Source organism: Ceratosolen solmsi, unplaced genomic scaffold, assembly GCF_000503995.2.
Source record: "Ceratosolen solmsi marchali unplaced genomic scaffold, CerSol_1.0 scaffold43, whole genome shotgun sequence".
Lineage (NCBI taxonomy): Eukaryota > Metazoa > Arthropoda > Insecta > Hymenoptera > Agaonidae > Ceratosolen > Ceratosolen solmsi.
Genome location: NW_011948431.1, coordinates 4,347,233 through 4,365,350, shown reverse-complemented (window position 1 = coordinate 4,365,350; position 18,118 = coordinate 4,347,233). Strand labels below are relative to the sequence as shown.

The following is an 18,118-nucleotide window of genomic DNA, read 5'->3' as shown; positions in this document are numbered from 1 at the left end:
CCCATTACTCTTTCCTTCCTTCATTATTTTTTTATTCTGTCAAATATGCTCTTAATATGACGGTTAAAAACTTAAATTAATAAATCATGATTTATATTACTTTTTTACTGGCGTAGAAACTTGATCTGTTAACTGTTGCAACTTTGTCACTTTGGTCCTAGCAGACTTATACATTATATGAACACGCGGTGATTGGTTTATAAGTTTTTTCCTTTTTTTTTTTTTTTTTTGTTCTTCAAAATTTGAAATATTAAAAGCCATTTAGTATTTATAATGATACGAGAAATATAAGTAGTAGAATCTATTACCGTACAGATAAAAGAAAAATAATTTATCTAGAGGAACTAAGAAATGATTGGTTTTATCACTCGTGGAATTCGTTTTAATAACTGACTTACTCGTGGCCATTGGATAAATAAAATATGTAAAAACAAAAATAAAAACGATTTCATATTTGACATGCACGGTCAGCCTATAATTCATAATAAAGCCTTGTAATCTCAGCCCCTAGTTAATTACCAAATATTTTACTTTACTTTCCAAACATTCAAAGAGAAAATACGATTACGATAATCAAATATCGATATGAAATAATACGTTCCTAGATTCGCCATTCGTTATGACTTAATGCACACGAACGAATATGTAACAATTTACAAAATACAAACATACATTGCAATTGTAATTGGGCAATTTAATTCAATGAATTGATTAAACAGATTTTCACTTAATTGTCTGATAATTAATGTTTTCCCTTTTGTCTTTATTAAAGGTATCCATTAAGTATCTCATTATTTCAATATTAAGTACTGCGATAAAACAAATTACGAGTATCCTTTTTTTTTTATTTTCATTTAAATTCAACAAAGCAATTTACTTGCACTTCCTGATACGTAAGTTTTGAAAATCTTTAGTTTTCAATTTAAAAAAACAAAAAAAAAAAAACAAAAAAAAAAAAAAAAAAAAAAAAAAAAAAAAACAAAAAAAAATAATAATAAAATAAAATTTAAATTAAATTAATAAAATAACAACGATAAATAACTGTATATTTAATTTGACTAAATATTTAAAAAATTATCATAATAGTTCGTAGTTGCCAAACAATTAAAATGATTTATCAAGGGGCTGAATGATTTTACAATAATCTATATATGCACATAATTTGTAACAACAAATTGTGTTCGATCACATTGTAATAACAAAGTTGTTTAAAAAAAAACATAGAAGAAAAGTGCCGAGATTAAAAGTTAAAACACTTCTCTGCAAAGCATTTTTCTACCTTAGACAAATATTTTCTTAGGTCAGTAGAAATTATCAAAATAAGTAACTATGTCTTTGAAAGAGTAAAAGACTCTGCAAACTTTGTCATTGCTCAATATGTAAGCCTTTGGTTATCAATCAAAGTTCTTCTTATGAATTTTCGAACAAATTCGAATGTTGTCCCAGCTATTGAAACTTTAACCGGGCATCAACAACAATACTTAACAACAGTTTATCGCGGCGAGCCGCGAAATTGCAGTCTCCATGGGTCGCTAAGAAGTCGAGCAGTCTGTGCTAGCACAAGTTACCACCGCATTCCATGTGGTCCAGCAGCCCATTTTTCTCCTCTTTTTTTACACCGCTGGTTCTTGCGTTCGACGAGCGCAATTTGGGTTCGAAACACGGCTGCAAAATAGAACAAAGCGACTGCTGATGTAGCCTATATATCGACTGTCGGAAAGTTCTTTTACTTTTATTTTCACACTCTTAAATAATTCAGATCACATGTGCCAATCTTTTTGCATATCTCTCATTTTCAATACTTCTTTTTTATACTAGTAATCTGTATAATTAACGAGACGGTTCTTACACATACATACAATGCCAATGAATGCATGCGCATGTACGTACGCACGCATTTTCAACATAATTGGAAATAAGTTTCTCAGAAAATAGTCTGCTTCCTAAGAAATTTGTATTAATAAAAGCGTAACTTAAACAAAACAAAAACAATGAAAAAAAAAAATAATAATAATAAAAAAAAAATATATATATATATATGTATAAGTAAGTACATGCATAAAATAAATAAACAGTCAATACGACAAGCGATTAATACAAGACAATTTATATTCAATTAATCGGCTGGTAAAATTTTTCCGCTAGCTAATTAAAAAAAATATTCATAAGTTATAAATAATTAATGTTAATAAAACTTATGATTTCAATGGAAGATGATGGAAGTTACGGATAAAATTAAACATAATATGGAAGCATGTAGATTTATATTAGTATAAAAATTAATTTTCTTAATTAATTTTAATTGATGAACTGATTATAGGTGCAACAAGCATTATACATTTACATTAGATAGGATAAAGCTACGTAAGCAAAATTAAATAAATATTTCTCTTTTAAAGACAGTAAAAAAAAAAAAAAATAAAAAATAAAAAAAAAACAAGAAAGAAAAAAAGTCCTAAAAATATTAAAGATTGTGTTATTAATGAAAATACAAATGAGAGAAAAAAACATCACAGCAGATAAGAAAATACTGTAAGAAAAAAGGTTACACGAGCCATTATTTGGCCCATACTTCTCAAAAGCATTTAGCAGTACTGTCTAAGTAAATATAATCATATAATAATACAAAATTACAAATAAACTTTGTAATAAATTATATAATTGACATGGACATAATATTAACAAACAATAATCAGTGCACTTCGTATAAACGTGTTCATGATGATATTGGAGTAATTAAAAATCTTCAATTTATATTTCAATTAAAATATATATGTTTAAAAATTGTTCTTATGCCTTTATAATACTGAAGCGTATATAATATTTTTATAGACAAAACGAACAACTATATTCGCGACTAAAAATTTGTTCAACGAGAATAATCGAAAAACTTTGTGCATTATGCATTCATTAATAATCATTTGTAATTATTTGTATGGAAAAATTTTGCATCACAATATGATATGGTTGAATTGTAATAATGCTGCACGTTACTCCGAACTGTGTTTTTCTCATCTCTTTTTCATTTAGCAAAAAGGCATATTAAAATGCTTATTAAATAAAAATATACTCTTATTCTAAATTAAGTCTTAGCGATAGTAATTAGTTTATGTGATAATAGTCTTGTCAAGTATTGCGTCCGATTATAATATATAATATAACGTAATGAATGCGCGTTACGGGATTGAATAAAAGTGACTGGACAGCCGGCAATAATAAATATTTGAATTAACATCCATGTCGACTACATGCATAACAATGAAACATACAATTATGATTATAATAATGGAAAATATATTCTTTATATGAAAATATAGTGTTGAAAGTCTTTAAAATGAATTCTAAAACTTAATGTTCGAGACTATATTACGAAACTATACATAAAGCGGCCGAGGGATCTGGGAATTCAACATGGTTTCTCGATAAAAAGTGCTTTAACCGATTAATCGGATCATACGTTCGCCAATGAGAAACACAAAAGGAAGGAAGAAAAAAGGTTAAATGCAGATGTGCAACTCAGTGTGCAGCGAAGAAAAAATTGTTCTTGCACAATCCTCGCTTAGCGGAATAATGGACTCACTGTTTCGCAGATATTCATGTTACAGCAGTTTTCTATAGTTATTTCGCACTGATCGCCAGACATTTGCGAGGGCCTCGATGTTAGGGGCGTAATGCCGCTCTTATTGACGACGAAGCGCTTCTTGATTCGCGGCCTGCGGCGCAATTTGCTTACGTAGACGCTTAGGAACACGATGATGATGGTGAGCATGCCGATGAAACCCGAGAGAAGGGACACCAGGATCGTGCAGTTGAAGGCATCGTAGTCCAGAACTTCCTCGATTGTTTGGTTCAATTCAGCACATCTGCGAAGCGTTCGGATATTTGTAGTTTGGGAATGCGAGTCTGTCTGGGCTACTTTCATCGAGTGAAAATATCCATTATAATTATTGTAGATATTTTTTTCTCAACGATAATCGAGTCGTTGGCCTTTAATTTACGATATTCAGAACTATATTTGTTCCTTGTTTTGCTTTTTTTTGGCCTTTTAATTTCTATTGTCGCTATTGCTCGTGGAAAGCGGTAAAGATTGTAATACTTTGAATGTAAGTTGAAGTTGTGGTCCCAAAAATAAATTTTCAAAATAATCGCAAAAATTCGTTTATGCATCATCAACTTATCCCTCACACACTCACTCTTTCATTTAAAATACCGTACATTTTCTATTAACTAACATCCTCGCATTAAGTGGATTATTTATTATTTCTTTTCGACGTATGACGAATTGTAATAAAATTAAAAGAATTAAAAAAATTAAAAAAAAAAAAAAAAAAAAAATACATCAGTTCTTTGTTTATTAAATTTAATAATACTTTTAAAAGGCAAAGATCGTATCTTATATATATATATATATATATATATATATATATATATATTTCGTAGGATTGAGTGCGTGCATCAAGTATTTAATTCGTTTATAATAATTCAATGCTACGACTATGGTTAGCTTTGTCACAAACAAATGAACGCGAGCCTTTGATTAGTGAAAATTATTAAAATTACCTGCACGATGTGGTGTCTATGCTAGTTATCTGAAGTTGTCTATTGATACAATATAAAGCACAAATTTCTGCCATGTCAAAGGTAACTTCACATCGAACCCCACTGACATATTTACACTCGCAAGAGGGTTTGCCATGCTTATCTACCAAGCACCGACCATCGTTTAAGCAAAAACCATTGCAAACGTCGTATTCGCACCTTGAACCACTGTGTGGCGCACTACATTTACACACAGGCATTCCCTTATTATCTACGTAACACTCTCCCCTTACACAGTAATTATGGCACGAAGAAATTTCACATCGTGACCCACCGTACCTGCAAATATAAGAATATTGGACTGAATAATCTGGGACCGTTTTACACAAACGAGCGCGCATTTATTCAATAATCGTGCTCAACGCAAACGAATTCATTAGTTAATGGAAGTTTTTGAAATTTTTGTGGATTAATAATTTAAGAGCCCCGTGGTTTTTAATTGGAAATTCCGAAATTTTCTCTACCTCGTATTATGACGGATTGACCATTCCCTTATATTCATTTGGCTATTAATTTTTCATAGATAATACGTTGCCTTAAAGCTAAATTCTCTAATTTTATTTTCATCTTCTAACATTGATTAAGAAATATTACCGACGTCGGTTCAAAACACTCGATCATCGCATCGGCCAATAATAGACAATAAAACGAATTCGATAATACATATCATTGCCGTTTTTCACATCATAAAGTAATCGTTTATGAATAATGATCGGCATGCATCGGCAAAATATCACTATCGCTAATAAATTCAATAGCAATTTCGTCATATTATGGATATTTTCAGAGGATTCTTATCAATATCTCGTATCTTCGAGACTCGGAAAGTATAGAACCAAGTACTTACCCAGATTTACACCGACAGCTTCCATCGCTCGATTGCAGCTCACCCCCGTTTAAGCATCTCTCCGCGCTATCGTTGGCAGTTAAATTGCTGATTATTTTAACGATTGGTTGAACAACTAACGTTGAAGCCGAGGCTACGTTCGTCCTCTTCTGGCTATTGGCCTTCACGGCATTGCAATCATCGGTCGCCGAGCCAAAGCTGTCCCTCACTAGAATGTTCCTGATATCGTCGGGATTATTGGGGTCGTAGTACGACCTCAAATTCGTCGGCTCGACGCCCGATTTTTTCTCCTTGCCGAGCTCCCAGATGGCATTGTAGACAAAGTCCGTCCAGTAGAAGCTGCGGCTGTCGACGGTAAGATCTATCGGTTGCTGATGTTTCCCGTGAATGAGAGCGAGACGCTCGCTGCCGTCCAGGTTGCTCTGCTCTAATTTATAATGGATTCCCTCCTCATCGTCGATCCAGTATAGCTTGCCATTGATGGGATCGACGGCGACGCTAGTCGGCTCGTAGAGGTTCTCCCTTACGACGATTCTTAACTCGCTCCCGTCAAAATTCGAACGCATGATACTCGGACTCGAGTGGTTACCGTTTGCCCAGTAAATGTGTCTGAAATGGAGGAGAGAAGCGAAGATACGGATTAATCGCTTGTGCCCAATGGCCGCCTAAGGTCGCAACGTAATTGCGATTTTATCGTCGGTGTATCGTGATTAACGATCAATGCAACGCCAAATGAGAAACTAACGGAGCGGAGGCTATTGGAAAGTACGACTAATACTTGCATCAAAGAAATAAAATTTTTAATCCCCCAAGGACCTAATGATGTAACAAGTGCAACATTATTTCCCCTATAAACTAAGATTTATGTCAACTTTTTTTTTTTTTTTTTTTTTTTTTTTTTTTTTTTTTTTTTAATCATTATTATTATTATTATTATTAATAATATTGCAACGTATTGTTTCGATCAAACTCATCAGAGTATACCAAAAGTTTCTTGTCGTTCGTAAAACGCAAGTTGATAAATTTTTAAATAAAAGACAAAATAATGTTTTATTAATTAATCATTGATATAATATGAATGTGAATAGATATTCGCGTATATTTTCTTTAATTCACCAATGCAAATATGAAATTCAATTATAAAATGGCAATTATAAGATTGGCATAACTTACGATACTAATCTCGAATGGAAAAATCAGGAAATTAACTCCATTTCAATATAATAATTTCCCCCTTTAGAGCCTGTAGTCTTTAACATTACAATTAACGCAACTGATTAAATATTTGCGAAATAATAATTTTGCGAATGTTTGTGATACTGCGATAAGCAATTAAACCACGCTTAACAATTAACAAAAATTTATTAATATATTAATATAATATTCAACTGTTTAATGCATTGTTAACTGTTCTAAAGTCAAGTTTATAATGACTTGAATATACAACACTTTCAGCTACCTTTATGCATCTTATGTAATTGGCTAAAATTTACAATTCGATTTTTATTTATGCAAAGTCTTCATTTATTATCGATTGTCAAAACGATTAAATGCGAATAAATTGGATAGAAGAACTGTTTTAATTGAAAAACTTTATTCGTATAAAAATGTTATGTGGGGTTATACGATGAAGATAGCATTATAATTATAATTATGTGACATTGTATAATTAAACTGAATATAAATGACAATTAATAAGATTATTAAATTATAATGCGCTGATGTTACTTGAATAAAGCATTAAAAATACTATAATGATAAGTATAAACACAAATACCAGATGAATTCATTAAATACGTGTAAAAAATAATCGTAGAGTGAGAATTTGAATATACCACTATACACGAGCTATGTGCAACAACAAAATCTTATTTACAATAAATACTTGAGATACTTCAATAAAATATGGATTGGCTTTGTAATTGTATTTTAATTGTATTAATTTATTTAAGGGATTTGTGGAATATTTTAAGCGCCGTTTTAAGATACTCTAATGTCGTATTCTATCGGAAAAAATTGAGATAGAAATTAATCCATTAAATTTAACCAAAGTGCTTTCGCAATTCATTTGCATTAATATTCTCATTCTTCAATGTGACTTCATTCCTTTGAATTGATCATAAATATAACGAAGTTATTTTAATTTAATTTAATGTATGTTTTAAAATATTTATGATCGCTAGACTATTCTGAAAAGAATTTTAAACCAAACAGTAACGCATAATTGTCTGTGATAAAAAAAAAAAAAAAAAAACAAAAAAACAAAAAAAAAATTGATATATGTTTTAAATACACACTGTCGTTTAGAATGCTTTAATATAGAATTTAACGGATGTTACGTAGCAAAATTTAAGGTCAATATTTTAAAGTCAATAAATTGAAGTGACATAAGAAAGACCAATTGACTTCATATCAAATTTATCCAATCGAGCTATTTATATATTTATTAAGCACATTATTATATACGTCAGCCCCTCTCATTTCACCATTCAATACGATTTAATACGATTCAAATATTTCGAATTTAATTAACGCAATAAAACATATACGTTAAAAAAAACATAATATATTGTCTATAGGAAGAAAGTATAACATGCAATATTAATTTAGCAAATTGCCATAAAGCACGCATAGAAACATTATAGTTAAACAAAATTTATGAGTCGCATAAGCAAATTATCTAAATTTGCCAATCGACCACGAAGAGCCGGGCGTTAAGGCACGAAGACGAGGCATAAAGGGGCCAAAACATATAAAAATTCCTGTTAGCGTTAGGGAATAAAGTCACGTAATGTTAACATTTCACGCCGATAAAAACAAACGAACGCGAATGAAAATGACGAGGTAGGCCCAAATCTTACCGGGCAACCCATGTCCGACCATCAGTGCAACCACAGCGGATTTTCAGATGAAAGATCGTTAGTTACACGCACACACCTGTTACATACGTCGAGGGCGACGCCCCGCGGACTCGTCGCCTCGCTTTTGTGGACGAGATCAGGTTTAGCCGGCGCCTTCTTCATCGGCACGCGCATCTTCATTATTGCCCAACCGTTCGTCCAGTAGAGGGTGTGCGCACGCCTGTCCAGGGCCATGTCCAGTACCGGTGGCTCCGAGGCGTTTCCTGAAAGTTACGACAACATTTTTACTTCTTCGCTGATTATTTCCTTTTACATTACGTATTTCCACTATTATTTATAAATGATATTTTTCATCTTTTACTCGTGAAAGTAGCTACCGTTGTTTCATCACACACTTTCCACTGGTCGTTATTGTCTTGTAGCTTACAAGCTGGATGCACGAGGGAGTAAATGGTATTGACGTATTGTATTAATAATTATTATTAATAATTATAATACTAATAATTATAAAGTATTAATAATCGGGCTTTAATAACATATATTTATCATAATAACTAATGTATTCTAAAAGGGATAATGAAAGTATCATAGTCCAGCGTGCGAAAGATTAAACTTTAATAGGCAAAAAATTTGCATCCTATTGACTCGTGCAAAACGTAAGCGCTGCTTTAAATTTTCAACTAATGAGCCTCGAGATTGTTATCAGAATAAATTTAAATAAAATTGAATTTTAATAAAGATTATTATCTTTAAATGTCACTACGAAATAATACACAATATACATAATTAACAAGATTAATCAGATAGCAATTGAATGCTCTAATTAATAAAAGTGACATATCTTACAAAACCAAATATACCTGTTACTTGCTGCCAACATCTTCACGACTAGGCAAACATATTTAATTTGCCTTTGCTAAATTACATTAAATTTTATCAATGCGTTTGCAGCGACTGTTTTTATCAGTTTAATAAAATTTTACATGGTAATCGCAATTACTTTTATACGACTATTAAACTCATTCTTGATTCATAAATACCATAAGTTTTTTGTTGTCAATACAATTATTTTATTATGAAATTATCAACATATATTTAAAAAAAAAAAAAAAAAAAAAAAAAAAAAAAAAAAAAAAAAAAAAAATCAGATGTCATTTTAAAGATATAATGTATAATTTTTACCTGAAAATAATAACGAATGAGTTTAGATAGAAAATAAGTTGGTAGTATTCTGTTATAATGGACGAAATAGTAATTTGATTGAACAAAATAATCGCTTCTTCTAAAGCATTAAAGATCGTACTAACGTAATCGTAAAAACTCGTTTTATCCCAATCTATAAAGATCTAATTATACTGTAATTTATTATTCATTAATTACATACTTACTTGCAAGTATTGGCGTTACCGTCACATTCGTCTCTGACAAATTGACGCTGAATATCCAAAGATCGCGATTTTTGGCGTCGCTTAGGAACATTGTGCGGCTATCCTCGTCGTAGGCCAGTCCCACGAGGCTCGAGGCGTTGGCAATAATCGTTTTATCGATTATACTTCCGTTTCGCGTGATAAAATCGATTTTGTTGCCCACTGTCACTGCTAGATCTATGACAAATGTACAATTTTATTTTTACTATGGGCTATGCTTTCTTCTTCAATTGTTAATGATTTTAATTGATAATGCATCTACATTATATAAACATTTATGAAGAAATTCAAGAAAAAAATTTTAATCATGTGAACAATGCAATAAAACGATCTCGCTCGAATTTTTCTTACTGAAAATTCTATATTTCAATTTTATTGAGTAGGCTTTTTTCATATATATATATATATATATATATATATATATATATCTTGAAATATATCATTTTTTCATTGGTAATAGAAAAATCATGAGAAATATTATTTCTTCGAAAGATAAAAAAATTCGTTATTAATATTATTATACTAATATTTATTATCTTAATTATTATTTTGCTTTTAATTTAATTATACTTTAACTACATCGAGTAAAATAATGAATACATTTTTAGACAAATTAACACTAATAAAAATAAATTATTCATACAATTAATAGCAATGAAATTAATATAAGAAATTTCTCATATGTAAGAATAAAAATGAAATTTGAATATTGGTAAAAGACAATATTATAAATAATGCATTACAAATACCACTTATCTTATAGATTATTTAAGTTTCACAAGTACAAATTAAAATTAATGTTACAATCTTACACGAGCACGGTCAAAGGGCAATTTAATAAATTTTCTTCTTTATGAATCCACTGATACATCTCAATGCAATCCATTCGGTTAATTAATAGGAACAGCCAAGATTAAAAAAATAAATAAATTTTGTTGTTTTATATATATATATATATATATATATATATATATGTATGTATGTATGTATTTCTTTTTGTAATACATATTCAAAACTTAAAAAAAATCTTATTTTAAATATATTCTTACTAAATCAACACGTTGTAGTCACTTCTAGTGGATCTGAAGGGGTTTTATATTCTTTTGAATATATTATTTTGAAGTCAATAATTACTCACAGTGCATATCTCCCTATAATTTCAGTTGTATTGGTAAATTTTTCTTCTAATATATTCGAAGATATAATTAAATAATCTTTATAATTGAAGCCAGTTTTTTACTTAAATGTTCATCAAATTATTAACAATTATTTTAATTTTAATATATTTTTTGATCACTAAAAACTATCTTGTATTTATTTAGATGGCGATACAAAAAAAAAAATAATAAATAAATAAACAGATACAAAAAACGTCATGCATGATATTATTTTTTACTTAAAGTTTTGAATAATTATTTATTTTTTTGTAATGTAATTATACAATATTGTTATATTTAGTTACATTTGTTATGCACGCGATAAAAGCGTATGTTGGGTAAATTAATTTTCACCGTACCACGCGTCAATAAAATAGATGCAGAAACATGAAGAAAACATTAATTATTGCTCTTCGTCAATGCAATATATTCGCTTGTGAATTAAATAAATGTTTATTAGTCATTTGTGTTTAACACGATATTACCAAACGTACAACCATAGAAACATTCATAAACATGAATTCTCAATTGAAAATTTCATCACTGGGATTCAGTGTTATTTTTCAATGATAAAATCTTATAATAAGCCTCATTAGCCTAATACCTTTACTACGTAAAACATTAAAATATAACACATCCGGTATAGTTATTAATTGAAAAATCTTTAAAAAATAATTCTAATTTCATATTGCATATCTACAACTTTCTTCTACTGACATAAAATTAGAAATACAATGTGCTTGGCCATTCGGTTAATCGCCATTTCTCAAAAACTTCAACGTCCCCATCAAATAATAATTTAAAGACTTCAAACATTAGAAATATCACATTAATATAAATCTTTTAATTATAATACTACTGAATTCTATGGCTAATTATTAAATAAACTGTTTCAAATAAACTAATAATTACAATTTATAATTCGAATTTTATTATATAATAGAATATATAAATTGTGAATAGAAATAATTTACAATCGAAGTTATATTTGCATGATATGTAATAAATGTGGATAAGTGAAATATGATCGGAGAATAGGGCGGGGTGGGGGGTGTACGTCTGCTTTGTTTATAAAGCTTTATTCTGTTATGCATTATGTAAATAAAAGGATATAAATATTCAAATATATAGAATGAGAATTCTTATATTTTTCGATAATACATAATATAAAGAGATATAATTCACTTAAATATCTTCTATTATACGTATTATATAATACATAAATTATTGCAAAATAAAAAAATGTATATTTTTATATGTTAAAATTACATAAAATTACGAAAAAGTTTGATTGTTCGTAATTTATTTTGTTTTACTGGCTAATAGTAATTTTTCGCGTGTTTTCAAATCTTTATTTTTTAAAAATTTCCCAATTTAAAAGATTAGAAAAACAATTGTACCGTCGTTGGTTTCGGGCAATCTCGATGATAAGACGAAGCGTTTTTACTAACTTATTGGTCAATAAGAATATTAATAATTAATCTGAAATTGAATTCGAATGTCGGAACAACGGCTACATCTATTCAAATTTCCAACAGGTTCAGGAATTCACTCACTCTCTCGTTCTTTTAATTTATTTCCAATCACGCGGCTATTGTAATTGAGACGCGTAGAGATCGTATTAATCAATCATCAAGGATTCAGAGATGGGTCAGCGTCTCCGGTCCTCACATTACATAACCATTCGCAATGTTTCAAATCATCGGCATTTACCTTCGCCCTATTTTAACGTCCTCTGCTTTTATTTTCTCGTACGGCTAAATTATGATTTTATACAAGATGCAAGGACGATACACTGGTACACCCGATCCCCAAACAAAATCAACGGATCCACGTTTATTTATGTTTACGCTAGCGCTACTGACTCTTAAGGTTGCTAGAGGGTTGAAAATACTAACACTGTACGCCAAATTGCGAATTTCTAACGATCCTTTGCTTACTTCTCTTTACGTAACCAACTCTTTTATGTTGACGCTTAAAGGCGGCATGAGATTTTTCACTAAAAGTGTTTGCATTGTCGAGCAAAGGCAAATCCAACCTTTTAAATAGATTTTCCCGCGCAAACAAATTAATGTTTTTTTTTTTTTGTAAATTATTTTTTTCATATTCTTTGTTCGTTTCGAATAATCGAATGAAAGTCACTTTACGCTTAATATATGATTCTCCCGCATGCGACGAGACATTGTTCGTATATTTGCAAAAATTAATAATATTAGTCGATCATGTTTACTCATTATGAAACAAATATTATTTCATTATGATATCGCTATCGTTTTTACAAACAGTCTTTACGTTATTATATCTTTTATACCATAATAATGAATATATATATATATATATATATATATATATATATATTATGAAATTGATTGTATATTATAATGGAATAATCAATTGAAATAATTTGCGTAAAAGCAATATGTAAATCCATTAATAACTTAAAGTGTTAGATATACAGTTATAGAAAGACTGCGTGGACAAAAGTATATATTTACGGGAAAATAATTTGTAGTGTAAAAACAGTCGATATATATGAACTTATGTATGTCGTTATTAATTAGTATTAAAGTGTATTCAAATGAATTATTAACAAATTAACGAATGCAGAGGGGTGTTAGATTGAGGTCACTTTAGGTACCCCATGCAACTGCTTATTTATTTCATTAATGATTACTTATCATTTATTAGACAAAGGCTATAAATATTGAATTTACCGGAGACGAAAATGGCGAGTACAAATTGGTGTCTAAATCGATCGATTGTGCAATGATTTGCTTAATTAGCCCCTTTAGAGCTAATTAAACGCTTATTTTAATATGAAATACAATGTATGGGCAAGATCATTCTAGCACGAGTGTAACTATAAAAAGCTTATCGACAATTTTACAGGCATTAACAAGCCGGTGAATTTTTAAATTATTTTTCAATAGTTGCAAGCGTTTATAGAAATTTCCCCTTCTATTCATCATTGTGTTTCGCAAAAATCGCTATTTTTAAACAGCCGTGGCTTAGCTGCTTTTCATCGGACGCGACACCGATTTGCGCAATCGCGCACAAAAGTCAAATTAGACGCCATAAGGAGGAAGCACGCGTATGTAAATTGAAGGTCGATCAATGTTCAGGGTAAAGAGGGTCAGTTCGATGGTCAGTAAGTACGAAAATGCCGAAAGCCCAGGAAAATAGCACGGGCCGGTCGTTTATTCGCGCCATTGCGTCGTCGTCGCGTAGCCTCTATTGATCTCGCGCGACGGTCAGACCTGTGAAGCTTGAGAGAGACAGAGACACACAGACAGACACAGAGAGAGAGAGAGAGAGAGAGAGAGAGAGAGACAAGGAGATACGTAACGTGGTAGGGTGAGAATCGCTCACGAGCACGTGCTCGGTTACATTCGAATTGGCCGCTCCGAAAGGATATTGCACAACATGCGCTACTGGATGATGGCAGACGACTGTGAGACGTGGGGGGGGGCGAGGTGGAAGAAGTGAGATTGAATGAAAAGTGTGGAAGGAATGCATTTTCTGGGATGCATGGTTGGACTGGAAACAAGAGCTCTAATCGCCGGCTCTAGCTATTTATTCCCTCTATTATCGCGACAAAGTTTACTTCTCTGTAGTTACGTAAGGTTGGGGGATCGAACAGTTAACTTAAATTTATAGGCTCTTGATTAATTACACTCGAAAATTTATGTGCGCTTGTTTATCCTTATTATTAAATTATTTCCGTACGACTGTCTGGGCATTCAATAAAATTCGAATTTCAATAAATGCAATAAAATTGAGCGGTCCCGGCAATTACAGGCGAATTAATCGAATGAGGACTTTTTTCAATGGAATGCACGTTCGCGTTGTCATTTATTAAGATACAATATCGTAACAAATTGCATAAGAGGTAAATTATTTTAGTAACTATTTGTAACGACGAAAAAGAAGATTTTATGTATAATATGCTAGAGGCTATTATTATCAATACTGAGCTTTAAGAGAGCGAATGTAACGCAATACGTGTGACACAATTGTTTTTACACCAACGAATGATTACGAAAAATTACATTCCGAAATACGCTATGAAGCACTTTGTCTAACATGAAATCTGCACTATCCTGTCCAATCAATATTGATTCAATGGGAAAATGTAATTATTTAAAATTCTTATCCCTCTTACGAGGATGAATCAATGCAGGAACATTAATTCAATCCTAATATTCTACTGTTACTTCAAATATTGTTTACGCGTGAAACCAAATGACACGTGTAATTGGGTATCTTAATCATACACATAATAAACAAAAATAAAAATATAAAGAAAAGGAAAAAGAAACGAAAAAAAAAAATATATATATATAACTAAATTATTAGGCTATTAATATTATGAAAAAGAATTAGTACCACAACTTTACAAGTTTTAGAATAACTTTTAGGCGAGAATTTCCTTATCTCGTAATACGTAATTAAAAAGAAAAATGAAAAAAAAAAAGAAGAAAAAAAAGGAAAAAAAAAACAATTTATGAAATTAAATGATTTTTATGTTTTTTAAAAAAAAAAAAAAAAAAAAAAAAAAAACTAATCCAAGCGATAACCAATGCTTTAAAGAATTAATAATAAAAATTCAATAATAATACTAATATAAAAGCCTATTCATTTTAATATAAATTAGTCAATCATACGAGTAAACAATATTTTGAAGGTTTTATTATTATTTTGGGATATTATAGTCTTAGGCTGTACTGTTTGGTTTGACAAAATTACATCTAATTTTTTTTATAGCACATTTATTTTATTTGCATTGCAAAATCTACGACTTGCTGTCCAAAGTTATGTTTATTTTTAAAAATGTCTTTTTAATTTCCATATTTATTTATTCGGCTTTGCGAGAATGGCTCGCACATTTAAAATTTGTCGCTTTCGACCTACTGATCATTATTCAATGTAAATAATCCTGACAAAAGTGACATTAACTCTTAAGGGAGAAATTAAATATGATTCAGTATGAAAATTAATCTGAAATATTCGTTTCATCAAACAGGTAGGAAAGACGACAAGCGGAGCCAAAGCCAAGAATTTGCACACTTATCTCCTCGGTGATTATATGAATGTTGACAGTCGCGAGATAAGAAATTTTTTTCATCAATGAAATTCTTACTCATACTTACACATAGATTAAATTTTACTATGAAACTAAAGATACATGACCACGATGTCACTGCTACTTGATATTATTTTAATAGCTTGTAATCTACGGTCGCATTTTTATTTCATTCATTTCGCCATTCGGATGACTTATCTATCTATCTATTTACAATCTCCCTCTCTCTCTCGCTATATATATATATATATATATATTTATTTATTTATTTATATACATGCATATATCAAATTGCATATTATGCGAATAGTTAGCAATGATTCATCATGATATATAACTCGGCAGAATGACAAAGGTCAACAATAATTTGTCTATTCCATTTTATATCGGCAATGGTTTTTTTTTTTTTTTTTTTTTTTTTTTTTTTTTTTTTGACGCTCTCTAGAAAGTATAAATTCCGAAGATGTTAGCACGAGAATCTAAAGAAATATTACATAAAAAAATCATGTCTCTTTAATATATGGGCTATTGCAATCTGCCTCCCCTCTCAACCAATCAATGCTAAATCAGCGAATTAAGAAATAGCCGAAATCAATTAATTTGTACGGCGTTTTAAAGATTGGCAGGCCAGCCGGCATATTAAGCTAACGATTAACGTTTTCCCTTCGACAACGAGTAAGTAAATAAAGTACGACTAATGAAGTGGAAGCTTTAGCGCAGTGCCGTGGAAAGATGAAAATAATGGTCGAATAGCACTAGACGCGGCGGCGCTTCGTCTGCCCATGATTATTATAGAATTCCAAGGGTTCGAGCCCCCGCGTATTGTGACGTGAGCTCGATATTGTAACAATAAACGGTGATTAGGGGATTATTAATAGTTTTCAGCGTACGCGAGCCGTGGACGCCCTCGAGCAGGGAGGCTTAACCGGTCAGTCACGCCCAGGCTCGAGGGTACCGACCAAACGGCGAGTACATCAGCTGCCACGATCGCTTGCACCCCCGAGCTCGAAATCGATAATCTGTAGGATCGAAGCCCCGTGCAGATCCCTCGACAGTCCCCGTTGACCATCAGCTCCTCGATGAAGAGCAATGGTGTTGATAATGGTGGTGGTGGTGACGGTGGAGATAGTAGTGGTGGTGGTGGTGGTGATGATGATGATGATGATGATGATGATGATGATGATGGTGATGATGGTGATGATGGTGATGATGGTGGTGGTGGTGATTGTGGTGAGGACGGCGACGGCGGTCGTAATCTCGGGGTCGGAATACGTGGCTGGTTGGGTAAAGGGCCGACCTTGGGCAAGGTCGTCGTGACCGAAGGGGACGGGCGAGCGAGGAGCGCCGGAGTGTCGCGCGCACGCGGCCGCTGCCGCTGCCGCCGCCACCACCGCCGCCGCCGCCGCTTGGCCTACGTGACGAGTCGAGGCGCGCGAATGGAGTCTTACAAAGTCACGTAGGCACGACTCGAGCTCGTACGGCATGACCGACCCGGCGATCCTCGTCCGAGCAGCTCGGGTTTCGAGTCTGGGGCCGTAGGGAACGTTTTCTCGCGGGTCCGATATATCGTGACGAGCGGTCCGCGGGGCCCCTCGTGCACCGCTTTTATTTATACACGTGCTCGCGGGAGCCGTTGGTGGTCGGAGAAAATCGCTCGAGAGCCCGTACGAGGCTCGTCGGTTAACGCGCGGTCGCTGAGAAATTCGTGGTATATTTATAGCAGAGACGATCTCGACGGCACCGAGATCAGCAGATTTTACGTAATAGAGGGGCTACGAGGTTCTCGACTCACCCCAGGAGCTGGCGCCGCCGGGGATGGCCACCAGGTGGAGGAGGAGAAGAAGGAGGACCGGGCCCGAGGGCAGTCGCTCGCTTCGGATGTACATGCTGCTGCAGCCGTAGCCTTAGCCTTAGCCTTAAAGCCGTAGCCGTAGCCGTAGCCGTAGCCGTAGCCGTAGCCGTAGCCGTAGCCGTAGCCGTTGTCGTCGTGGTTGCTGTCGTTGTTGTGTCGTATTTATCGTAGTCGTCGTGCTCGCCGTCGTTGTTGTTGTTGTTGTTGTTGTTGTTGTTGTACGAAGTCGTCACCGTCGCTCTCCGTTCCTGGCTGCCTCGGAGAGACGCGCGCAGTGCCTCCGCGACACGGT

General features: G+C 32.6%; 1 protein-coding gene across 1 annotated transcript; it reads right to left on the bottom strand.

Annotated features, from left to right (window-relative positions):
- Positions 1–1,101: 1,101 nt before the first annotated feature.
- cue (Low-density lipoprotein receptor repeat domain-containing protein cueball) lies at positions 1,102–17,895 on the bottom strand. The gene is made up of 7 exons (XM_011502083.1): positions 17,767–17,895; positions 9,696–9,911; positions 8,384–8,570; positions 5,447–6,055; positions 4,561–4,878; positions 3,581–3,863; positions 1,102–1,665 (listed from the first exon to the last, which is right to left on the bottom strand). Exons 1-7 carry the CDS (start codon positions 17,858–17,860, stop codon positions 1,555–1,557), a joined length of 1,818 nt encoding a protein of 605 aa, XP_011500385.1. The 5' UTR covers positions 17,861–17,895; the 3' UTR covers positions 1,102–1,554.
- Between the last annotated feature and the right edge of the window lie 223 nt (positions 17,896–18,118).